Here is a 26,896-nt window from a genome sequence, read left to right on the forward strand (position 1 = left end):
TTCTAGGAACAGAGTGGGGTTTGGAAGGAAAAGGGAGGACCTGAAATATGTACATGCATGGAGAAAGAGACGGAGAGGAAGATGAGAAATTAATTGCCCCAAAGAAGGTGGCCTAGATCAAAGTAGATGGAGAAGGGTAGTAAGCCTTTCAGGCTTGGTTAAAGCAAATTTATGTCTTGTGGCTAATTTTGGAGCAGCAGGAGGAAGAGGAATGAGAAGTGACAAAGGCAAAAGACAGAGAGCCCTAGAAGACCCTGGATGAACTGAGACTCAAATGGCATGGAAAAAGCTGCATTTCTAAAGAACACAAAGCTCTGATGTCCTTCCGAAGAAGTGGAGCCGTAGGTTAAAAATAAACCCACAATGACAACAGCGAGGACTCAAATAAGCCTAGTCCCTGGATACCACCAGGAAATGGGAAATAATGAGAATCTTGTCAAAATAACTGTTAATCTGAAAGGAGGAGGAGGGCAAGAGAGACTTGAAGCACTTGATTAGAGCCTATCCACAAATCAGCAGGGCTGGATGATACATAGCCCAAGGTCTTAAGGGAGTTTGCTAATGAACTTACTGAACCACTGGTAATTATTTTTGAAACGTCAGGGAGAAATTGGGAAGAATGAGGACTTGAGGAAAACAAGTGTCATCCTGAAAGATGGCTCTGAAGGAGCACAAAGCCGTTTCTGAAGGAGCTGGAGCCGGCGGGGCCCACAGCAAGCCTCGCATCCTTCACAGGATAAGCAGGATGAGCTGCCTGGTAAATCAGGCACATGTGTGTTTATCGGCATGGGTTTTGTCCCAGCAGTGCTACTGGTGCCTGTGTGCTGTACGGGGAGGGCTTCGTGTGGTGGTGTGGCTGTCAGGAGTTGCCTCACGAGGCCTGGACCAAGCGACCGGCCCGAACGGAGCCTTCAGCGCAGGGGGCGCCCCAGTGTGATGATTATCAATTAAAAACTACGCCAGAGCAGGGTGTTAATAACCTCTGGGCCCCTCTGAAGGGTCTCTCAAGTTTATACGGGCTAGAAATCAGCCTCTTGGCAATGAAGTGGACTGCTGGTATTGAAATGGCTGCAGTGAGCTGCGCTGCAACTTAAATGAAACCAGATGACTTGTTCAGGTTTAGGACTAAGATATTTATAGGGGAGAACCCAACTCTGTCTTGAAACAAGTTAATATTTAGAAGCAAGACAGGCTGGGATTTGTAGCCAGGATGGCATGGGGAGGATGCTCTGACCCCCTGAGAGCAGCAGGCTGTGAACTTGGAAATGGGGCTGCAGGGTAGAGGTTCCCGTTTGTGCTCTGTTTTGTTCTCTTAACAGTGAGGCCGAAGGAGATGGCAGCTTATTTTAATCGGGGTATGGTTTGGGATGTGCTGTATGGAAGTGGTCCCGTGTCAGAGATGGACTGCGGTGCAGCTTTGCTGCCTTGGCTCTCTGAAGAAACGCTGATCAGTCCTTACAATGCTACCCCTCAACAAAACTGGAGGAAAAAAAAATGAATGGATGAATTTAGCAACTTTGTTCAGTTACGCAAGAAAACCAAACACACTGGAACAAAGAAAACAAAAATCTGGCTGCAGAATTATAAATAAGGGGAAATTACAGGAAATGTCAACCTGGAGCCTGAGGCCATTTTCATCAGTGTTGATGAATACAGCCCCAGTGCCCATGAGCAGCCCGAGCTAATTTTAATCTACTGGTAGACACGCTGGCATAGGCGACAGCACTAGATACCACACAGACGATGACCTTTGTGGCCATGTCACTGTCACGCTGAGCCTGTCTTGTTCTTACTGCTTGTTACCCCAGGAGGCTCAGGAGGGAGCACTGGACCTGGACGGAGGAAGGAGATGGACAGAGGGAGGACCGTGTCCAGGGGCCTTTCCAGCTCTGGTGCCAATGCCACCAGCCCCTGCTGGCTGGCTGTGTACCATCTAGCTGAGGTCTGGCCCTAAGTGCCCTGTATCTCCTTAGGCATCTACTGACAGGGATCTACACAGGGACATGGGTGCTTTACAGGTGTCTGTGTAGCATCTCGGCTGCCCCCATTTCTTCTTGTAAAGTCTCCTCTGGTGTGTTCAGCCACAGCTGCTCTAAGCCAGAGCTGCTGCCACCTTGGAGCAGCCAAGCACACCCTCCTGGTGTCCTCAGCCCATATCCTGGATTTGGGGTTGCGGTGGGTGGACAAACGCTGCTCTTGTTCTCCAGCACCTGGGCTACGGCGCCAAAATAAATTCCTGACCAGCAGCTGAGAAAAGCAGCTCCACGTTGTAGCCTCTCAGAACGGCGCTAATGCATCAGGGAAGAAATGGATGCTGAATTCCACCCTCTGAAAGACTGTATGAATTTTAAATGGTGATTAGAGTAGCTTTTGCCCTCTCCGAACACAATTGCCATAGATAAGATTGGCATAACGCTTAGCTCGTGAGTCATGCCCGGGGTTAAGAAAAACAGTGAGCTCCTCCTGCTGTCAAGAAACAGGCAGTTCTGAGAGTGCAGCGGGTACTTACGTGCGCAGGGGACGTGGAGATATTCAGGCATCTCCAGGGCTAAAGTGGGAGGTAGGTACTTAAGATCAATTAGGAATTTAGTCCTAGATTGCTGCTACTTTGCAATATTAGGACAATCGTTGTTAATTTCTGGGACCTTAGGGAACAGGAAACTCAAGAGGGCTCGAAAACCCTAAGGAAAGTGAGTGGAAAGGCGAGCGCTCATTGCTCTCTCTTCATTACTGTGACAATATTTCTTTTCTCCCCTCCCTTCCATCCCATCGGCTGTAAAAACATCGTTACCAAGGCTGACGTACAAAGAAAGAAATAATTACAATAATTAGGATGCAAGTTTATTGCTCAGTGCCATTAATCCTGAGAGATAAAATGATTACAGGCTGTCAGAACCTGGCAAGGAGCGAAGCCTTGCGCCGCACAACCTCCCCGTGGAAGATGCAGCCCCCTGGCAGCTCGGGGACAGTGACCTCCCCAGCTCCAGAGCACCCAGACCCGCACCACCTGGCAGCACGCCCTAGGTGAAGGTGACCGTCATCAAAACAGAGGTCGCTCTGTGCACTCCTTCCAGGGAAACGTTTCAGCATTTTGCAAATTATTACCCTGCTCTCTGCTCCCTGGGGAATGGGGTAGAGCCTTCACCTGTGGCCCTACAGGCAACTCACCCAAGGTACTGTGGGGTCTGTGATTGCCCAAACCGTAAGCAGTGTCAGCGGGCCGCTCTGTGACCGTCCCCATGACATGGCCACCTCCAGGCCAGTCCTTCTGCTGATCTCCACCAAGCTATGCATCATGCTCTGAAGAAAATCCCAGTGGTGCTGAGGTGTGGGAAGGGCTGGTGGGTGCCTGGCTGTTGATGTTTTGGCATGCTTTTGTAAGCTGGACACCCTCTACATCGCTTCTCCACAGACCCACCTTCCAGTCCTTCCCCAGGTTGAGCGCACAGGTGGCAGAGATGATCCCTGTCTGACAGCTGCCCATTAAACATCCTGATGGACAAAGCAAATCGTTGACTTTGGGTTGCTTTTTCATCAATTTATTTAACCACGTGAGACCAACAACCTTCCTGTCTGCTCCACTTCTTGGCATCTCAGCAAGCCCTGCCCTAAGCACGCTCGGGCTCCGGCGTGGAGCCTCGGCACACAGGAGCTAGCAGTGATCGGCTGCTGTTGGCTTGGTGGCCACCTTCCCCTCAAGAACGTTATGGGCCCTCCGCTTTTCACTCAACACCATCGTCTAGCAGAAGTCTTCTGGTGGGCAGTAATCTGGAAGCAGCCCGAAGCAGAGGATGTCAAACAGAGGATGTTTGAGAGGTGAGTGCCTGGGAGCTCCTGCTCCAGCACGTCTCCACACGGCCGCGTCGGCGCCACGACAGCACCAAGCGGAGGGAGCACCAGCAAAGTTTGCTTATTATTATTCTTGTAAAATTTCCTGCTTAGTCCTAAAGATCACATCAGCCTTATCAGGAAATGTTAGAAAAGAAAAGACGAAAAAAAATCCTGTTTTGTAACGTCGGGGGTTGTGAAAGAGATCTGAAATGGCTGAATTAGCATGTTGTTTTGATTCACAAAACCCTAATGTGTTCTGGGGCTACAAACAAAGCTCCTCTCCCACCTCATTCATGCCTGTGTGCACACGGACTCACAAGTTTACTTGGAGCCAGTCCAAAAAGGTTATTAAACATTATCAGTTCAATAGACATAAAATTTGCTTGGAAGAAGAAAGAAAAAAGAAAAAACGCTACCACCTTGCATTTATTAGTGGATGGGTTTCTTTCTCACCCTAAGGCTTCAGAAGGGTTTCATTGCAAACGTAACTGAAGGATGCTCCTGAACTGGATGGGGTAAGCGCTCGGAGAAGAAAAGCCTGCAGGGTGCTGGCTCGCCACAGCAGCTCTTGCTTCGTCCAGGGACCTTCCCACGAAACCTGCCTGTGGATTTGTGAGGTGGAAGCGAGAAGAAGAGCCGCAGTCTCTGCGAGTGGTGGCAGCCAGGACGCCAAGACGGCGTCCCAGGGTCGGCGGCTGTGCTGCTGGGACTGTTTGTGGCCAGGTTGGCACCAGGCACCATGTTTGGGAAGGCTCCCACGCGGGTGGCCGCGTTGTGCTGCCAGAGGTGTCGTCTTCACAATTAGATGGATAAATGAGGGTCCAGATTAGTCATGGTCAATTAGGAGGCGATCATGCCACTTCTTGGAGCTGGATTATTAGTGTGGGTGTTTTGGCCAAGCTCCAGTTACGCTCTCCCATACTCCACGAGCACTTTCTAACGATCCAAAACCATCGCGTGGCATCGTTACTTGTTGCTGAAAACCAGCAATGTTTTATTCCTAAGTCGGCCGCTCATCAGTAATGGCTTGAGTGCTGTGCATGTATCAGTTACGCTTAAATGCATGCAGAAATTCTTCATGCCGTGAACTGCTGCAGAAATTATTGCTATTAGCCTGGTGCTGCAGTTCTCATCAGCTGTCTGTTGAGCACAGTCCCGGCCACACATCTCCTGCAGATATGTTGGAAGAGTTAGGTTTTTCCTTTCTGGACCACCAAGACTTCCAGCTGCAAATGCTGCGTGCTTACAGCGGTGGGCTGGAGAAACGCGCGGCCGCTGGGGAGCTTCACCTGGGAATTGCTGTCCAGACAAGCTGGGCTCTCACCCCTTCCAGCACCCAAAGTTATCACAAACTTTGTGACGAGGAAACGAAGCAGCTGGGGGAGTCTGCAGCTGGTGCCGTACGTTAGCAGTGCCTGGTAGTTAAGCGCAGGAGTCACCATGCTTCACTGTTCAAGAACAAGGGCTTATTTAAAAAGAAGAGGAAAAAAAAATCCACAAACCAATCCTGTTTTTGTTGTGCTGTTCAGTCCGAGCCTAAGTTTTATTAAAGATTTCCATTCGGCAGAACCATCTAATAAATCTTACTGGTTAACAGTCAGAGGAGGAGGAAGAAAATGCTTTTCTGGTACCTTTTGGGAATTGCTGGTACTAAATTAGCTGCTCTGGAATTATTGCTGGCACCATCACGCTGCTGCTGTACCCTGTGGAGGATCGCTGTAGCACACTTCTGTGTGCACACTGCCTGAATTCCAAGCGAGCAGGATATGGAATTTTTAATCATACACAGAAACGCATTCTGTATTCTTTTTGCTCGTGGAAAAATAAACCCTTGAAGGGCATTGCAGGAAGGGAGAGCGCCAGCCCGCAAAGGGAGGGCTGCCTGCTGCCAAGCGCAGGGCTTCCAAATCTCCAAATACCCTGCGAGCTGCCAAACTGAGATGGGGCCCGTCGCACACGAGCGCCCATTTGGCACCAGCCCTCAAAGGACTAGTTCTAGGTCAACACAAATTTCTTACTGACTTCCATCAGGCCGGGCTTAATCTGAAAATGGGTGCTCAAGCTGCTCTTGTATTGAGCGTGAGCCGGAGAGCTGAGCCATTTATGTTTAGTTTTTCACTAAAGGTAATTTAACTGGATATTAAAACAATTCTGATGGACCTCTATGTTTCCACATGTGCTTTGCAGGGAATATCAAGCGCTTTTCTCTTCCCTGTACTCCGAGCAACCGCACTTAACATGTGGAAGCAGTGCAGATAAAACCAGAAGTGATGCGGTCAAGATTTTCCCAGCAAATTTGGTATTGAATGATTCCTGTTGAGAGGAGATCGATAGCATGCAGTTAATTTTTAAGTTGTTTATGTTGCTGCTTTTAAATCATGTATTTTGTGATCCATGCTAATGAGTGGAAGGAGGAATTTGTAGCCTCACAGGCTAAGGTCAGAAGGGACCTGTGTGTGTAGTTAATCTGAGTTTGTGTACACGCAGGCCACAGACTGTTCCCCAGGCAGCATCTCTCTTGGAAACACATCTAATCTTCTCTTAAAAACACCGTGTTGGTGAGTTCATCTGTCCCTTGCTGGTTCGCTGTTTAATTATCCTTGCTGTCAGGGAAGTGCCTCACTTCAAGGCTGAGATGCCCAACTTCACTTTCCAGCCCTTGCAACCTTGGTTTGCCAAACCAAAAGCTTGTCCATTTGCTCCCAGTGATCAAGTCACCTCTCAACCTTTCTTTGACAAACTCCTTAAAATTCATGTCAAAGATTTTTTTTTATTTTTTATTTTTTGCAACGTGGGGTCATTCTTGCTGCTTTCACATGAACTTTGCTGATATTTCCACATGTTGCTGGGCTGACCCGAGTCGTCCCCTCCTGGTGCCAACGCTGCGTGCAGCTGCACTCTCTCCTCCCCACGTGTTTTCATTTCCCTGCTACAGCTCATACGCTGTAGCCAATATTGCACTGACAGTATTGGGCAATATAGCCAATATTCCACTGCATTACAACGAGAGCTCATGTTTGTAGCTCCGAGTGGCCTCCTTTTTGTACTCCTCCGAGGGCCTGGCTTTCTAAAGGAGCACTGGCAGGTGCAGCTGCAGTCGTGCTTCCTAAAGATATTGCTTTGCATTTACAACGCCTCTGCTGGCTTGAGACCGCCCAACGGGGACATGCAGATAACCGCCTACATTGCTCACGCTGTAATACTTTTAACCCCACCACGTGTGATGCCACCTGCAACCTTTACCAGGGGGGATTTTCTGTTACCTGCATTGTCGGTAGAAATATTAAATAGCATTGAAGAAGAATCAATGCTCGCTACCGATGGCCTCGCTCAATGATACCTTCTCATTAACAACTACATTTTGAGATCTGTCAGTGAAGCAGATTTAATCTCTCTAATGTGTGCCTTGTTAATTCCATATAATACCAGCCAAATACCTGGGAGAGATCGTGCTATATTATACCATCACAGTTGTCTTTAGCAGCCAGGCGTGTTTTATTAAAAAACAAAGCAAAGAACCCAACTCCTACCGCCAAAGCAAAAAGCAGGTTTGTTTGACAAAGACCCATTTTCCACAAAAATGCATCAATTGCTGTTCATTATACTATTAGTATGTAGTTATTTGTTGAAGAAATCCCAAATTAACCGCTCTGTTATTTTGCAAAGGACCACCACCAGGCTAAAGGAGACTACTTAGCCTGATGATGATACTTTGCAAAATTAATTGCTGCACTAAGATTCTGCCTTTCACCTTTTCAAAATATGGGAAACACTTTGGCAGTGCCCTGATCTGTCTGAAATCCCCCGAACTGTAAGAGTTATTAAAAATCAACGTTAGTGGTTCCAACAGCTTCTCAGCCAAGTCCCAAAGATGCCTGTGTGTAAGATGGCCAGTTTACCTGATTTGAGAATGTAATTCTGACCTTTTTCACATCTCTCCTTGCTGCAAGCCATACCTGCTGTTGGTCCACTCACAGTGTAAGCTGGAACCAAACTTTCTTGCTTCTTTCCAAGCGCAGATGAGAAATACCCATCAGATCGTTTTGTTACACTTCAGTAGTCCATCAGCAATGGTTTTCTAACTGATTAAAATTATAGATTTGATCCTAACAGGTTTAAAGTCCTTTTCTTTTTACTCCTACTGGTCATCAGTACCTCAATGGTTCCCTCAGCTGCTTTTAGCAGCAGCCAACTTTTAACCTATACCTGGTATTTGTTACTGCTAAGCTTCCATTTTTTCCTATTTCCATGCCTATTGCTTTATTTAGTCTCTGCCGCAGCTTTCACATCTCTTTTTGGCCAAAATATTTTTCCTTGAACATGTCCCAGCACATTTAGAAATTTTTGAAATAGTGCCTTTATTTTTGGCATCAAATAGGATGTATTTTACTATTCCTATTTTTGGTGACTATCCCGCTGTAAATGTAGGATTCCAGTCTGCTGTGCTGCTTTAGGCTTTGGCAAAAATATCATTTAAAAGTTTGAAGTTACTTTTTATTGACGGGTGTCATATTCTGCTTAAGGCAGGCCAGTTTATTGGGATCACCATCATGGTGCTGAAGCAACAGCTAGGACGTATGGCACAGGTTTTAACTCTCTTTGGTCAACCAGAAGGTTCGCTGTTTGTGGGGTGTAAAACAAAGCATCCCTTAGTGTCAGAAACCTTGGGAAGTGGTTGTGTGTGATGCTCGGCTAACATCCCCTGGTTGAAACAACAAGAATGGGCTTCAGCGGCCAAGAGAGGGCGCTCCTTAAATTATTAAAAGGAAGCAAAAAAGGGGGAAAACAAGAAAAACAAACAGCAAAAAGAGAGAAACGGAATGTGCTTTCTTAAAATATTTTTTTTTCTCCTCCACCAAAGCAAAAGACTAACCCCAAGTTGAAACACAGAGGTGATTTTTCAACTGTAGGACAGGTGTGAGAGGAATCCCTGGGCTAAGGAGTGGGCCAAAAGCAGCTGAAGACATGGGGTTACTGGTGGCCCTGAGGCAACCCCACTTCTCTGTCCCTGCCCGCAGGGCACAACCCCTCCAGCCCTGGCTTTGCTCAGAGCCTCAAGGCACTGCTGCTGTGGAAATGAATACCAAGCCTTCACCAAGCCCAGCCGGGAAGGGGAGATGGGTCTTCTTGTCCCTGCGCAGGGCACGGCTGGCAGCATTCACCAGCCAGCGATGGCTTTTTAGCACGGCACAGATAGCTCGGCCAGCCCCCAGCATGGGTAGGTGCTCCGCAAAGGGCTGGCGCTAGGTGATGCCTGAAACCAGCCAGCCTTTCTGCTCTCTGTACCAGTAATGCAATACTTTTTAGAAGGCCTTTAAGTCCTGCCAGTACCTGTGAGGGGTGCCAAGTTTTATTTTTGTCTGCCAGTTTGGGAAGTTTGTTAAACCTGTGACTGGGATAAGGGAAGCGAGCCCAAAAAGCAATCAAAGACACACAATAAATAATAATTACTATCAGTGTGTGGTGCTTATTCGCTATTTTTTTTTCCTTTCAAGGCTCTTTTGGCTCGACAAAAAAATCCAGTCCCACATGATGGCAGTCTCTCATACAGCGTTTACTTCTCATCCTCTGGTTACACATGTCAAAGAGAGGAAAACAGGGTGACTGTGCTCTGCTGGGGGAGCCCAGTGCATGGCCCTGCCCTCAACCCCCAGTGCCTGAATATCAGGAGACGCATGAACCACAGTAAGGTGCTAGAAGTACACTTTGGAAAACGTTGCGTCCCTAAACACGTAGTTTAAAGGACTCCAAACACGTACTTTAAAACCCCAGACGGTACACAACTCCCTTCCCCTGCCCCTTTGCTATTAGGCAGCATTAGTTTATTTAGCAGCAGAAAATGTTAAGTCACCGGTAATTCAATTTGAATGGTTTTTCTCACCTGCAGAACTGCCTGGAGTGGTTCATGTTGGGACCTGCTTTAATATTGCCTTTCTCTGGGTCATAGATGGTGGTTGCCCGTGCATAAGCTCCTCCAAGAATAAAGATGAACCCATTGAGAGTGACTGCAGGAGCATATTTGTTATCTGTCAATGGAAAGCAACACTGAGATCAGTTTTAGGCTCAGGTTTGGAGACTGTTTTTTATTTATACATTCCCCTTATTTATAGATAAGTCACGTTTCTTCATACCTCCAAGGCTAGGGAAAGAAAAATGAGGAAATCTTTCCTGGTTTTCTTCTCCTCTCTCACGGTTCTCAAAGGCACTTTTAAAGTTCATCCGTCCTTCATCCCCCAGTACACACCCCCCTCTAAACTGGTAAAGTTCAATTATCCTCTTGCAGAGCCTAATGGAGTCACTGTGAAAGCACCACTCTTACATATGAAATTAAGATGTCAAGTTGTTTCAGACTTTTGAATTGCTGCAAATTTTAACTCAGATGCTTCCCAATTTTAACTCAGATGCTTCTGTGCAGCAGCTAAGTACAGAAGAAACCCACAGTGCAGAGTCCCACTTAATAATATTCAACAGTTGATTCTCTTTTCTATTCTTTTGCTTGTGGGAAGGTCACCCACACAATCCAGAAGATTTTCTGAGACCTGACTTTTTTTCTCCTTCATCTGTCTCACACATTCACCTGTATTTTTATTTTCAGATGTGTGAAGTACCTCCGAACAGTCCCGTGTCTTGCAATGAACTGCGTGACACCAGGGTTTGAAATTAAGCGAGTGCCTTCTCCTAAGTCACGTTCAATCAAAGTTTCCAAGGATGCTTTAAAACTTCTCAGTTAGCTGCAACATTATTAGAAATACTAACCATAATTTATTGAATAAAATAATTCTGATTTAATTAGCTGACTTGCCCCGTATGCCGCTATCACGCCATATGCACATTATTAAATATGAGCCAGTTGGGCTGAAATTTCTCATGATGGTGTCTGTCTTAATGCGAAACAGTTTTTTTAATCAACGTTTCAGCGAAACCAATCAGTAGTGTCTGGGAACAAAAGATGGGAAAATACATTGCTTGAGTTAAAATATGCCTCACAATTAGTTCTCTAAGAATTAAGTGCCTAAGCCCTTTGGAGCAGACATTTCCTGGGTGGTTATCCTGGTGTTAGTGGACACATATTTTGCCACTTCCTATAAAAAGTCTCTGTGAGTAGCTATATGTTATAGCTTCTCCCAAGTCTGTATTTATGCATCTCAGGAAAGGGTGATCCTCTTGCATCGCCACAGGAGAATTAGCCTGGACAAAGTGCTGCTGGCCACGTGCAGGGTGTCTAGGGCAGCACACTGGAGAGGAGGGCCACGATCCCTACTTGCGTTGCCCATAATGGCCTCCATACAGAGTCCAAGGGCTATACAGGTTCCTCCCATATCTGTGACTCTACGACTGCATCCTAAGAAAGAAAGAGATGGGCTTAAACCAACCCCAGTGACTTTACTTTTGGCATTCTCTTACCTCTTGCCTGGCTGGCACTGTAACTCTGAGGTTCTTTTAAAACCATCTTACTCCATTAAAAAAATGTAACGAGAGATTTAATTTGACAGGAGTTAAGCAAAAGTTGCTGAATGTGTCCAGAAGAGCGGTAATTTCCTTAACTGGGGTTTGAAGTTGTTAAACTAAAAGGGAAATAATGGTTTTGTGGTGTCTGCCTCTGTTCCAGCATGGCTGTGGTGTGGTCTGGCGCAGTTTGGGGGAAATATGGGGCTGCAGCACCTGACGTGAACACAGACAAAACATGTTACGGGTTTAAGATGGACTCCTATTACTCTCAGCATCTACAGGCATATGTCAAAAAACACAGATGTATTAGGAAAATGTCACTGATCCTTGGGAACAGATGGGAAGAAACTAATTCATCCAGAAAATAGAACAAGGAGTATTCAGTTTCTTCTCGGTGCCACTAAGCCACTATAATTCATCAGAAAGACTTATCTGTCCTAACAACTCATCTCACATCCCTTTCCAAATCAGGCTTGCATATGTGACATTTTTTCCAGTTAAGACACTCATCAGAATTTTTTCATATTTAATTATCACATTTTCCTGTATTTTTTTTCCTTCAACTAGCACTATTTTGCAGAAGAATAAAACTCTCGCATTAAAAAAAAAAAAAAGAGCTCAGCACTCAACTCCCAAATCTCACAGGGAAATTATTTGGTGCTCCCTCAAGGCAGAAACAGCGACTTCTCAGGAGACTGAATCACTGACTTCACATTCCTTTTTGTTAAAGAAAAAGAGGGAACCCCCTTGGTTATTTTTATAGTGACTTTTTTTTTCTTTTCAAATAAGCAGACAGTGTGATATTCTTTTTCTTTTCTTTCTTTTTTCTTTTCTTTTCTTTTCTTTTCTTTTCTTTTCTTTTCTTTTCTTTTCTTTTCTTTTCTTTTCTTTTCTTTTCTTTTCTTTTCTTTTCTTTTCTTTTCTTTTCTTTTTTCCTTCCCTTCCCTTCCCTTCCCTTCCCTTCCCTTCCCTTCCCTTCCCTTCCCTTCCCTTCCCTTCCCTTCCCTTCCCTTCCCTTCCCTTCCCTTCCCTTCCCTTCCCTTCCCTTCCCTTCCCTTCCCTTTCCTTTCCTTTCCTTTCCTTTCCTTTCCTTTCCTTTCCTTTCCTTTCCTTTCCTTTCCTTTCCTTTCCTTTCCTTTCCTTTCCTTTCCTTTCCTTTCCTTTCCTTTCCTTTCCTTTCCTTTCCTTTCCTTTCCTTTCCTTCTCTTTCCTTCTCTTTCCTTCTCTTTCCTTCTCTTTTCTTCTCTTTTCTTCTCTTTTCTTCTCTTTCTTTTTTTTTTCTTTTTTAAGAGGCAATCATGCTTGATTCTCTTCATTTTTCCAATGCACCACCTATCTGTTGTCTTTCTAGTGCTTTTGACTTTAGCTACAAATACAAGGAAACAAGGAAATCTCTGCTGCTTCTTTCAGGAAGGGAGAAGTTCACAGCAAACAGTACTGTAAAAATGTAAAGTCACCAGCATTGGTTTAAACCTCTCTCTTTTTTTCATTGTAAAAGGACACAGTCGTAGAGCCACAGATATGGGAGGAACAGATCCTGATGAAGATATGGCAGAAGGACACGAGGGACTCCCCTCCAGACGCTGGTGGAGAGAAGGCAGTGTATTTTACTTCTTGTTTTGTTACCAAGGAGGCAGAAATTTTTCACAGACACAAGGAGCTTGGAAAACTCAAGCTGGCACCTAAGCGTGGATGACCTCTTTCAATCTGCAGCCTTGCTTCATCCCAGGTGCTACCTGTGTCCTTCCCTTACCCTTTCCAGGACTTCGTAACCTCATGAAAACAGCCAGAAGCCCCCAAAGTTGGTCACTGCTGATCTGTAACATGGTAATAGTGCAAGGTGGTGGGGGACCCTGATTTTGCAAAAGCACGTTCTGGTTGGGCTTTTTGGTCAACACTTTTGGCTGTGAGCAGAAGCTCCTGTGGGTAAGAGGATTATAATGGGACACGGCCAGAACACTGGTTATTTCAAATACCTGCCTGAGGGAAGGAAGAAAGAGGAGAGGGAAATGGAAACTGAGGCTATGGAGTAGCAGCCTCCTTTCCCCTCCAACATTCAGATGTTGGAGCTATCGGATATGGCAATCTATTTAGGGCTGGAAAATCTTAAATGAGATTTGTACATGACAGCAAGCTCACTTGAGATTAAAAGGCAGAGTAAATGTAAAGGAAATAATAGATAAAAGGTATCTCTACACGTGGTTAACATCATAGCATCATTCTCCTTTGCTGTTGCTGTAGGAAAACATGCAAATATTTCTGCTCTTCTAGCGACGAGTTGTTGCAGGAAGGGGCATGCACTCAGACACAATCCTTGAGCCAGAGCTGTACTTCACATGGCGTTGATAATTTAACCTACTGGTGTGCTCCTCTCTTTCTAACAACAACATACTATCTGTGATGTGTTTTATGGCTCTCATATCTCCTGGTACATTACATGGTCAAGTATCATAGATCTGCTTTCCATTCCATGATTACTTACAGACCTTATGCTGCCTTCCAGTGAAGCACTCAGTCAGAGCCTGAAGTGGCACGAAAATGAATGGCAGCAGCACTTCATATGGAAACAGGTTATTAAAACCAAACCCAATACTTTTGTCAGGAGGAAGAAATGCTAGCATGCCACCAGACCTGATACGGCTCCAACCAAAGGATCTCCCTGCAGGCGTGGGCGGCTGGGGTGTGGAGAATGATGAGAATGATGCACATGATGAAGCATACTGGAGAAAGGAGACGAATTAATAGCATCCAAATCTGCTTTTAATAGGAAGCATCTCTTCCTCTCCCTGAATACTATGCAGACAAGCTCAAGAATGGCATAGTAATGGATGAGACAGCGTCCCTCAACAGTCAAGAGACTGCAGTCTAATCCATAACATAGCTCATGAGGCTGAAGTGCAGATATTGCAATTAGCAGCGAGGTCTCGGATGTCAGCCCTTCTGGCACAGTGCTGTCACCGTGAGGGGAAGCCAGTGCTCCCCGGGGAACAAGGCAGAAGGAGACAGCGGGACGAGGAATGATGATGGCCAGGAGTGCTCCAGGAACGGGCCTGATGAGTTTGGCTATGGTGGGGAACATGCAGCAGATGAGAAGAGGAAACCAAGCTACATCACCCCACACGAAGACAGAGATGCTAGCTGATTTCTCATAACTACACAAGACTCATTGTTTTGAGACTTCTAGGTGAGAGCCAGCCCAATCCACAGCACAAATACCGAACTTAAGGCCTTGGGAAGAGGGACAGGACAAAGACATACTTCTGATTTGTCTTGTGAAGCCCAAATTCATGGGACTGGTTGTGCATTTTAACCAAACTAAGCCAGAGGATGGTGAAGTAGAAATGCCCAGATGCTGCTAACACCGTTTTCCAGATATTTCTTGCATTCATAGCTCTATGATTGGCCCACTTCAGTTTGACATATTACTCCAGTAGTAAATGGTATGGGGAGGAACTAGATACTTGGATTAGAAACCAGAAATGCTCGTAGATCTTTGACCTCTGTGTTCCCATAATTCTCAGTAGATTTTAGAAGTTAGCAGTGGTGATGAATAAACACTCACAATCCAGAAACACCAATCAAAACTTGTAATTCCATCAGTAGAGATGCTGACTGTTCAGGGTATCAGAAAAGGTATATTTTAGTGCCCTGACATGAAGGCACAACGTGAACTAAAATGCAGTGACAAGATAATTAGGCTTACCTACAATCACTGACTTCAGCATGTCTATGGCCATCTTGTTAAATAGGACAAAACTTAGGAAGCTGGGCATGAAATATATTTTTAGCAGAGCTATATAGGACGACCTGGTAAGAAATGGAAGGACAAGCACTACAAGGATATAGCCTGGGCTCATTTACTGTTGTAGGACTTTGGCTCAACACCAGCATACTTCTTAAAGCTCCGAACATAAGAGGATGTGCAAGGTGGCTTACCAAAAACATGCAGTGCAAAAGCCCTGGGAGGCTCCACTATCCCAGTGATATCAAGCTGTGCTGCTGCACGAACATCTGCTGGCTCCACAGATGGGGAGGACAGAAGCAGGGCAAAGGATGGGGAACTGAGAAAGAGTATCTTCTCCAAATAGAGAGACGTGTAATCAAAACCTGTTTCTACCCCAAGGCTACCACAGCACTCGTGCAACGTGTTGGTGAGCCTAGTTTCATACCTACTGCCCACAGGTGTCCCAACATCTCATGTCAAGTGAAGGCTTAAGAACAAATGGAAACTGGGGGTGAACTCACTGCTTATTTGGAGGAGAAAGGCGGGCAGAAGAGAGCTGGGGCTGAACTACGTGGATGTGCTGTCAGTCCCCGCTTCATACCTGTTCAACATAGACAAGAATTCAATATCCAGCCTGCTTCACCTCCATTAAGATTATCCTAAAAATGACCCTTTCCCTCTCCATGGTTGACACCAGTGCTGCCGTGAGTTAGGCTGGCACACAATGCTTTGGAAGAGATGGATCTGTTGGGTTCAAATGTGTGCCATGCTGCATTCAACTCGCTGATGGCTGTAAAATACCAGTGACTTAAAACAGGTACTACTGGCCTAAAGATCTCCAGAGACTTCTTTTGATACCGGCATCTACTGTTGCATATTTGAACATACTTGAGGTGTTTTTAAATAATCTGTTATTCCATTTGAAGTTGAACAGGCTTCACTGATCTCGGGAGTCATCTTAAACAACAGAGCTCACTGTCAGATGTCTCAGGTTACTTAGTCCGGAGAGACACCTCAAGAATCCACAAATACACACAAAAAGGCTTTGAGGCTGTCAAAGGCACCCCAGAAATGATTGTATCAGAGTTCATCTCATCCCATCTGCATTTTGTAAAAAGTAGCCCATGACTCCTACTTCCTCGTTGTTTTAAGTAAAGGTTGACTGAACTGCACATGCAGTATCACTCAGCTCTTTGAGGATACTGTTTGGGGATACAAGTACAGGTGATGCTACGGTCCTTGTAGAGCTGGAGAAATAAAAATATATTTCCAGTATTCCTACAGCCTTTTTAGAGAAGACCAAGCATCACATCAGTTCATTTTCCCAGACATTCTCCACTGGGGTGCAATTTTTCAGACTTTGTGTTCTTTTACTTCATTTGCAAATAAATTGGCATTATACATTTCTGAACAAAGGCGCACAGCAACTCTGCATTTCATCATATATTTTATGCCTTCAACTTAACTAATTAACTTTGTTTACACCAAGAAAACATAAACATTGTCTTTTACCTTCATTGGTGTCTTTTGTGTATTTTTGTTAGGAAATGGTAGTACACAGGCGTTAGAACAATGGGTGACAAACCCACCTCTGGATGGTTTGGATGATTTTTCCAAAGCACGCATAGTGTTGATGCCTGCTAGACAGTATAATGAGCCCAGGGAATGATTTCCTAGCTCCTGTGGCACTTGTGCTATTCTGGTAAGGAAAAGGAGTACCTCTTTGCATAATGCATTCATTTTTGCAATACACCCTGAGTATAGGAAAACCTCGTACCGTCAGTCAGTGGATTAAATGAACAGTGACAGCTGCAGCCATGTGATGGAAAAATGCAGGAAATAGGTTTGTTTGCACTGCTGTATTACATAAACACGACTTTTGCTGGTTAACGCCCTCCCGCTGGGCACTTCATGCTGCATCATATGCATGTCATGTTAAGTTAGGCTGGACACAAACAGCAGCAAGGGAGTTGGAAAGCAGCAGCGCTGTCTTCATGGGGCAGGCTACAGCCATGGCTGGACCACTGCCTCGTGATCTGTTTTACTAGGAAACTCCAAGAAGAGAGTCATAATAATTGTAATGAGCCACCATAAAAAAAAAAAAGAGCAGCTTATTTTAGCTTTCTGAATGTGCTTAGGCCACATCTGGATACCTCATAACCATACTTGCGTAATTTATTGCTTGCTGCTCATACTTGATCTACCAGGCTGAACACTGAGATCATGTTTTTTTTACATGAAGCATCTTGTACCACAGTTTCAACACGACGAAGAGGTTTAGGACACAAAAGCAAGGCATCCTAAAACAGCTTCTCTGTGATGACTGCATGAGAGCTGTTTCTTTGGACACATGGTCCAGGTCAGCTGTCACCTGCAGGAACACCCTTGTGAGGCTGAATGCTAAATCCCATTTCCAAAAGCAGCCTCAACTTTCAAGGTTCAAGTTGGCAAAGAAAGGGAATAAACTGCAATCTTCTGAGCACTATCATAATTTTGGAAGACTCTACTTCTGAAGTTGGCTTCTACCCTGGAAAATTTGGCCTCTCACCTTGCTCTTTTTCTAAAAAATAGAGCTTCCTGCTCTATCTTGTAAAAAGTTCAGAGAGTTCAAGGGCATCATATACTAATAAACACAGTTTTAATAATCTACATGTCTTGGACATCTCAGAATCTGAAGCGTGTATGCCTGTCAACACCACTGATAAATCCCAGTTAAGAATGGCCACCACTTCCTACCAGAGAGGAGCCATTTTAACAAAAACACGAGTAATAATCCATTGACTGAGCAGTGTTGTTTTAAGCATGGAGCAACATATGATATTAGAATGAAGTTTCACTGCATTTCACGATTTTCTGGATCTAAAATTGCTAGTTGTCCATGCCTAATAACTGCTTTCCTTTCTCCTCTACTTCGAACTCATCACTTCTAGCTGATAACTAGCTGTATTAATGAGTGACAATTGCCTTCAGTAAAGAACCAGATAATTGCCTCTCTGGTATAAAATACATGCATTCCTGCCAATCTGCTATAAACATATCTCCCCCCCCCCAAAAAACAACTAATTTGCTTTGCACAAAGGCATTAAAATACTTGTAGCACAGAGATTTCTGTCTCATAATATGAGTTTGCTCTGACAACACGAACCCCTTACCGATCATTGGAGATTCTATAAAACTCCACGAATTAGTCTGGGGGATGTAGGACTGTAAGACCCCAGCAGCTCGTCCGGCTTCATTCACCCCACCAAAGACGTAGATCTTCCCACCACAAACGGTAGCAGCGGCCGAATGCACAGCCTTGGGCAGAGGAGCAATGGTCTCCCACTGGTTGGTGATTGTATCGTACCTGCGATGAGAGCAATTGGAGTGAGCTGAGATGATGCAATGCCAGTTGAAGAGTAAAGGCAGGATAGACAGGCAGAGAAAGCAGGCTGGGATATAAGAGAAAGGCAGCTTGACAAGCTGAAGAAAAGCAGAGGTGGAAATGTATTTTCTAACATCATACAAATTCAACCACTTGGTAAATAGTGTAATTAACGCCTTTTCTGAGCTTTTAAAACATTGATAAAAGCCCAGAGAAAGCTAGTCCTATTTTCTGTATATGCCTCTCAAATCTGATTATAGTCCAAGCTAAAGAAACTCGGGACATCTTTGTTGAGATGTCTTCCACTAATTAATTTCTATTAACGACTATACAATGAGATTATTCTTGCAAATCAGTGCAGTGATATCCAATAGCAACCGCAGGCAGGCAGCTGTTAATATACTTCAGTTGTTCAGCTTGTGGAACACATCTCACCTGCACTATAATGCAACACGATAGGTCTTTTTACTCTAGTTAACTGACCAGCGATGCACATTCTGTGTCAGAGTGAGTTGCTTCCATTTATTTTCTATTGTGCAAACCATGTGCTTCATTGCAGGATGCTGCAAATGTTAATGCCAGAATAAGATTTCACCATTGAATCTATATTTGAGAAGAACCAAACAGAAAAGAGTATGCATGAAAGTGCTAAATTAGTTTTAAGGTCATCAGTATCTGATTTAATTAAGCCATTGACCATAAGGGATGTGCAGTTAATAATCCATGGATGAAGATTCATTTTAGACAATGTCACAAGTACAGACGTCAATTTTTTTTAAAGATAATGTGGCAGGGATCCAAATAGCTGCTCTAAAATGAGTCTTGGAGACAGTGGAAAATAATGTGATTTTTAGGCTTCAATATTTCCATGTAATGGCACATTCAGTCAACGAGGACTTTCCTGCGAAGCAATTACTCAGAACTGTGTACTGCAAGAACAGAAGTCCTCTTCACCCATTCGGGGCTTTTGTTCTTAATATTAGTAATATGCAATATGCAAACATTAAATGAATCCATGGCCACAAATCCATCTGTAGAAAATGATTTAGCAACAGGGGAATTCTCCCTTTGTAACATGTCCCTCAAATACTCACTGCCCAAACTTGGGGAAAATATAAGGGACAAAAGAAATAAATGGTGGAAGTAGCACAAACTAATGTGCTTAATGAAAGTGCATTAATGAGTTTCCAAGTAATATAACCAAAAGTAATTAACACACTCATAAATGAAGAAAAGCAGGCAAACTTTAACTGAAAAATAAAAAGTGAGTAAAGTCCCTTTTAATGAGAATGGAGAACTGCATTTTACAATGTTCTAAATTAGTAACTGGGAAATTAAATTCATCTACAACAAAGTGATCAAAGGGGAGAAATATAATGAGATTAAACAACACTGTGCTGGGAACATTCAGGAGGACACAACCATATTGTGCTGATTCTTAAAGTCTGGTACCAAACCCACCAAAACCGAGACTGGAGATGCATGTTTGACTACACAAACCTCTTCCAGGTAAGGCACCACATGCAGCATCTCTTGCATTTGCCCACAGCCCTCAAGGCAGCACTCACTGCCATCCTAGCAGATAGGCAAAGATGTCAGATAATGTACAGTTACATGCACCATTTTTGGTTGCACTTTGCTAACTTGCCTACTGCAGTAATTTTGGGTTTGGTAATTCAGTTTTTGATGTGTACAATAAAACTGGTTAAGGAATTGGTTAATTGGTAAGAAATTGCAAAAAAAAAAAAAAGAAAACAAAAAACAGCTGAAAAGAACTGATTTACTTTATAGCTCCCCAGTTTCTGGGATATGAGTTGTATCTGTCACCCTATACTTAGCACCACTGTCAGTCCGAACTTCAGAAACGTTTCTGGCCAGTCTACAGGGCCTGGGAGGAGAAGGTGGGCAGCCGTGCTGCCTTCCCTGGCTCTGTCAGAAATACCCGGAAGACTGCTGCTTCCAAGACAGACCCATTACTGCTAACGACTTTCTGATCCTCCTAATACATTTTCAAAGGAGGGGTTATATCCTTCAAATTTGCTGGGAGTTGGGGGCAGTTGAGGACCATGTTTATAGGAATACTGGTGAAAGATTCAAATTGTAGAAACAAAAGTTCATTTTCTGGATGAATTTTATTGGGACCCCAGAGGCCTCCTAGACTCCATTTTTAACCCACGTTCACTACTCTCCATTTATACTTCAAAATGACAAGAACTGATCTTTCTGTCTTCTGCTCTCCATCTGCAACCAGAGAAACGACCGGTTTCACTTCATCTGCTGAAAGCCAAAGGCTGAAAATCTACAGGACACAGGTGCAAGTGGGACAGCTTAAAAATGCTCATCTTGAGTGTCCTTTGGTTTCAAAAGCCAGTGAACCATAAAGCAGGTGGCAGCCAGTCCTTGTCCACGCAACACCACCAACAACTTGGGTTTTATACGGGCTGCTTCTTTCACTTACTTAAGAGGATTGCTTACTTCTGTGGTTAAAAAAGAGAAAGAGATGCCTTCAAGTTCCTCCATCCACTGGGAATTTATTCCCCTGGTTCATTACCTCCTTGCGAAATGGTAGGCCTGATTTCTAGTCTCTGTTTTGCTTCAGCTCCCACCCATCTGACAGTAAGTCTTTTTTTCTGTTAGACTATAAAAATGTCTACTGTCAAAATTCTCTCTTTCACGTATGGACTTGCAGAAGTCACCTATTCACCTTCTATAGGATAAACTAAGTAGTAGTAGTCTAAGCTCCTTAAGTTTCCCCCCTACAAAGCAGGTTTCCATCATTTTGGTCTAGCTCAAGTCAGCTCTTAATGTGTTCACAGAGGGATTTCCACCAGATTAACTAAATTGGTTTAAAAATTAATAAAGTTGAATCTTTATAACCTTTTTAAAGACGGGAAATAACAACACCTGCTTTGCCTGTCTACCCTCTGGCCTCTCCTTTCACCACATCATCTCCAGTGATGCCATCTCTCCATCACCTCTGGTGCTAGTGAGGCTCTTCGGCTGCCTTTAACACCATCTCTACTCAGGGGCCAGCAGGGAGGGAACTGATTTAAAAAATAATCACTTTGATCTCTTTCCATTAGTCAAGTTTTGCATTTGATTCCCCTGTTTGAAGCCATAGATGGAGACTTAATGGGAGCTGGCTTTGAGCCATGCAAAGGTTTTTCTTCCCTCTCCTCCGCTGATCCCTCCAGCCCCAGCGTGCCCATGCCTCTCCTTGGCTGTAGGCCTAGTAGGCCCATCCAGTATGCTGAACATGAAACTTCAAGGACATCTCCTTTCACGTGACAGACTCCTGGTTTGGCAGTCCACTCGGTGTTACATGGATGCCCTTGCAAGCCTTCCTCTGCCCCGCGTGCAGTCCAGCATCCCGCGGTCCGTGGCCCTGCCATGCTCTGGACACCAGGCTTTCGATGTGCGCAGGACGTGTGTGTCCCAGCCTGTCACATCTCCTGCACTGAGCTGTGTCATCTCACCTGATCCTTGTGCAGGCACTATGCTCTGGTTTATGTTTTATTTATATACCCCTGATAAGGCAAATGATCTGAACCCAGCAGAAACTACAGCCCAGGCGTGAAAAAAACACACTCACAAATAACCTTGCTACTTTTCAAAACTCTCCACTGACAGGATTTCAGCTGTGGGCCTGATCCTCCTCTTGCTTCACTTGTTTAGTTTAGCACCTCCTTTCTTGCTTTTCCCCTACGACCCTGATATTAACAGCAGAAAACCCCGTCACTTCAAGTTTTGCCATTTGCTTCTCTGCCTTGTTGACTTTTGATCCCTCCAGTACCTGAAAATAGCTTCCACCCCTCCCCCCCTTAATTTCTCTCCTTCTAGATTGAACAGCCATATAAATATCTTCATTTATTCACATTATAAAATCCTTGCAACACGGTCAGTAGCTTACAGACATGCACTCTCCAGTTTCTTATACATTATTTAATTCTGTTTGTAGGAAAGCTGCTATTTAAAATAAAGCCGTACAGTGTCATATTGATCTGCTCTTCAGATGATTCACGTGTTGTTTAAAATCATATTAATGGATTACTATTTTTTGCCTTTTTTATTTTCTTCTGACTGTTCTGAGGAGCTTAAGAAACTATTCTTGGACAAGGCTATATATTTAATTTTCTTAATACATCAATAAAACAGTAGGTTCTGAAGCAGTTTATAAAGCTTCTAAGGCTTATTTTTACATTGAATTTTTTAGACTCTCTTCCAAGTACACACTGCCAGCTGAAGTAATCTCCCAGTTTTAGACAACCCTATTGTAAAAGTGCTGTCAGGTCAAGGGGATTCATCTTCTTCTGTCCTTCAAACAGATGATAACCACAAAGCACCCACATTTCCACACTTTTAGTCACATATATTGTCTTGTCAGCATATGCAGTCTTCTCAGCTCTCAAATTGCATATATTACAAGGCCCATCCATTATCTAAAAACCTAGTTCGTGGATCCACTTCATTTCTCCGCCTCCCAACTCAACTCATATCTCAGAAGAAGACAGAAAGTGTAATACTCTCTCGCCTAATACCTAATGACTCGCTCCCTGTCACACAGAACCTTGCCAGAGGGGCTTGATTGAGAACTGCAGTCATGCTGTTATTTTCTTAAACAGCCATTCCAAAAACATAACTCTCCCTGAATGTATACCCATGTATATTCACAAGAACAGACTTATAACTCAGCCAGTCTGGCACATGCATATTGTTTTAAGATGAGTAATAAATGACTCCCACCTGTCTGTTTGTGGTAGTCCTGTAATATTATCCGTCAAAATAGAACTTTACTGTCTCTTTGCAGACAAATGGCAAATAAAGGGTAAAAAAAATCTCAACCCTATTGAAGTTGATGGGAAAACACCCACTGATTTAAGTGGCACCAGAATTTTTTGTTGAGGCTGCACCCTTCAGCATCAATGACACAACTGAAAGCACAGACAGAAGCGCTCAGGAGCTGATGCCATAAATCATTAGGAGTCTGATGGTCCCTACTTGCTTTAATGCTTTCTAATGGTGCAGTAGATATATTAGGTGCAACCAGGTAATAGCATGTATAGCTAATATGGTCTGACAACTGTTTAAAAAAAATAAAACAAAAACATCTTTGTAAAATTTTAACCATTTAGGATGAAATGTTTCAAAAATGCCCAGAAAAACACAGGTGGAGAACAAGAAGAAAACTGGTGGTAAATATTATTTTTGCCATTTTTGGAGACCAGCTGTAGCAAGACACCTGGCAGACTCCATGCTCTGGGACTGCTAACTGGTGAAGTCAGGGTAGGTCACTGTGGACAGGAGATGTGCCCTCTAAAATGCCAGTGAAAACACATTGAAATCTGGTCAAAGCTGGGCACAGTCACACTTGGGTTAATGGAGTAAGCAGAAAGCAAAATGTTGGTAAAGATAAGATGTATGTGGATGAGGGGAGGTGGTGGATGGCCCGGAGAGGGGAGGGTGTCCAGTGTGTTGCTCTTCACACTGGTGGCACAGTCCTGGACTGTATCATGCACCAGGCCTGGATAAGTCCCCATAGCTCCATCTGGGTGAATAACATGACTGTAACCTCAGATGAGTCCTTTGGGATGAAAAACAACCAAAAACTCAAGAGAGCGTAGTCCTGAAATTCAACCCTGAGGGTCAAAATGTCCACCTTGGGGGTAAATGTAATTTTGTATCACTTAACTTGGAGCATGTGATCATGTCACATTATTTTAATACAGTGCTTTTGTAAGACCTGCTGGAATGACAGAGAGGTTCCCCCTCCAGCAAGACGGTATCTCAGTGTCCCATCCAAAACCCTAGCACAGTATTCGCAGAGAAATGTGCAGCCCCAACAGAAATATGGTGGGAAAAGACCACCTCCTTGTAGCTCTCTATGGGGAGAAGAAAGAGAAGACAGAGGCAAAAGGTGTGTATTAACTGTGCATATGACAGCAGACAACTGAGCAATGACAGTGATATTATTATGTATGCTAATGGTTGCAACCCAAATTCAGGTGGCCTCACTGCTCGCAAAAGTAGGAACAGTGATTCCCACTATTCAAATTACTAAGCACTCAAAGAAATTAGCTGCCTGGTCCAAATGGGAAATGCTTTTGTCTGAAAAGGTGTGAGCTTGCTCAGTACAGCTACGAAGGTCATCTTTTTCTCACCTGTGTTTCTAACAGCGGACCCCTGAAACATCCTTTCCAAAACACACGGCTTCAGCAATGGCATGTTTTGCTTCCGTAATTCCCCGCTGTCATTTTAATACAAAGAACAAAAAAGGAAACATCCAAAAAGCTCTTGGCATAACCCAAAAGAGGCCATGTTGCACTTTTTCCCTGGCTGTGTCTCGCAAGTCACTTCATAGACAATAGCAGATTAATTATAACCATGGGCTTAACAAATCCCCATGACAAGGCATCCTTATTGTGGTAGAGGCAGCATGCACTGAAATGATAGGGAGGAAATCTACTACTTCCCTACGTAAAAGTCTCTTGGTGGGCTTGCTAAGAATGAAAGCTAGCAGAGCTGCTCTCACTGAGCCACGCTGGGCACACCAAGTGCGACTTTGCAGACTGCAATGTCATTTGTAGCAAGGGTTTGGGCGATGGCAATGACAGGGAACGAGAGGGGTTAATGTTGTTTGATTCAGCTGGCCGACATTTTGGACGCATTGCTAAAGAGAGGCCATGAAAATCAGAGCAGAGAAAGAAAGAAAGAGACTGGGAAAAATTAAAGCAGATACTTTAATCAAGGACATTTATCAAGACACCTCTCTGTGGTAGCATTAGTTAGATGTTCCTCTGAATCGAGAGATGGAGCGGAAGGCTGCGTCTCTTTCCTGAGCTTGCACCTTCCCACATTCACAAAAACACTTCTCCTAGCTAAAAATGTCCTGACTTAAATTTTAGTACAAATGCATTCAGAAATCACAAAAAAAAAAAAGATCTGCATAAAACAGTGAGATTTTCTTCAAAGCAAGTCCCAGGGGCAGTGCCCACCTTAAGCTCAGAGTAAGGAGCGAAGCAATGCTCATGTGTAGCATTCGCTATTATTTATTATTCATTCTTTGCTGCCTGCCTGCATTTCCCCGACTTGCTGAGAGCATCACCAAAGTCAGTTCTTCAGCCCATGCCTGGGCTGGGAGGGGAGGCTACCTGCAGACCCTGTCCCACAGCGTTATGTCCTTTCCAGTGGCTATTTTGTCAAATCCTTCTCTCCCAGGCAAAATAATGCCAAATTTGTGAAGACAGAGGAACACAAAACTAGGGCCATATGTGAATAGTGATCGCTCAGCACCAGACAGATCTTCCTGGCCATGCATAAAACAGGTACCATCTGCTCTGTGTCCACCCGCATCATCCTCTACACTTTAAAGACCTAATGTGATGTCTTACTGATGCTTCCTCCCTGCTACCGCCTTTACTAATTCCCCAGACTGATCTGTCCCATGCACTGAACTAGGCAGAAACCCTTTAGGAAAAAAAAAAAAAGGGTAATCATATGACTGTACCAAAAAATAGAGATACAGAACGAAACTTTTTGAAACATGAAAAAGCTTCTTTCAACATAGGTTGTGGTATTTAGTATTTGTGATACCTACTTAAATGAAAAAAAATATCCCCTGCATTAATGGAACATAAATGTTGCAAGCCCCAAATCCAGAAATAATAGATAGAAAACATCTCTAATCCTACTGTTTTGAAAAATGCATTATTTTTTTTTGCATATCTTGCTTAATGACATATCCCTTTTTGGATTGTCTGCTAAGGCAACTTTTACTGGGAACTGCCTGCCTCAAAATATTGCTGAAGTAGTCAAATTCAGCACTTAAAACTGACAAAAAGAAAGAAAACTTGTATTTTTGGCTGCCAGATTCACTAACGGAAAGTATTTCACAGAAAAGTCTCATCAATCTATTGTCACAATGCATTTTTAAGTGTTTGGGTAAGGCTAAGGATGTACTGATCTTTTTGGAACGGAATATTCTTATACTGCATTTCAGTATTCATTAATTTCTATTTTTTCATGAGAATACTGATACGCACAGAAAATACTATCTTTTATTGAATATTATTGTTGACATGAAATTAGTCAGTTTTGGAATTTTACTTTGTTAAATCTTTATTTTGTGTTTCTGTTCCTTCATTTTTTTAAAGTTTCATGTGAGAACAGGAAATTTTTTCTATGTGGATTGTCTTGAAAAGGAAAGTTTCCATTCTCTTCCATTTCTATTTAGTCCCTCGCAGCCAGGAATTCAAAACTGTTTCCATTTACTGGTAGTTTTATTCTGAGCTTGGCAGGTCCCAGCTCCAGGCCAAGAGCACCAAAGGAGGGACCTTCCTTCCAGCCAGGCCAGGGTGGGTGGGGTGCTTTACCAGAAGGGTGCATGTGAGAAGTCTACTTTGCTGTTGCTCTTTTTAGTTAAAAAAAATATATATATATATATATATATATATATATTTTTGTGGTCTGTAAAGACTTCCATCAGTACTAAATTCAAAGGATGTTTATTAGTTCATTGTGTAATTTGTGTT

At 43.8% G+C, this 26,896-nt stretch overlaps 1 protein-coding gene across 21 annotated transcripts in view; it reads right to left on the minus strand.

Annotated features, from left to right (window-relative positions):
* The window catches only part of KLHL29 (kelch like family member 29), a 391,775-nt gene that overhangs the window by 3,361 nt on the left and 361,518 nt on the right, over positions 1-26,896 (minus strand). For 20 of the 21 annotated variants that reach the window (XM_035560203.2, XM_035560199.2, XM_035560193.2 and 17 more), the window contains 2 exons: positions 18,157-18,350; positions 9,713-9,857 (listed from right to left, as the gene is read on the minus strand). In XM_035560203.2, the coding sequence (XP_035416096.1) occupies positions 9,713-9,857; positions 18,157-18,350 (339 nt within the window). Of the gene's footprint in view, positions 1-9,712; positions 9,858-15,525; positions 15,606-18,156; positions 18,351-26,896 lie in introns of those variants that run through there. The other variant, XM_050710106.1, reaches the window with a different exon arrangement.

This window comes from Cygnus atratus, chromosome 3, assembly GCF_013377495.2.
Source record: "Cygnus atratus isolate AKBS03 ecotype Queensland, Australia chromosome 3, CAtr_DNAZoo_HiC_assembly, whole genome shotgun sequence".
Taxonomy (NCBI): domain Eukaryota; kingdom Metazoa; phylum Chordata; class Aves; order Anseriformes; family Anatidae; genus Cygnus; species Cygnus atratus.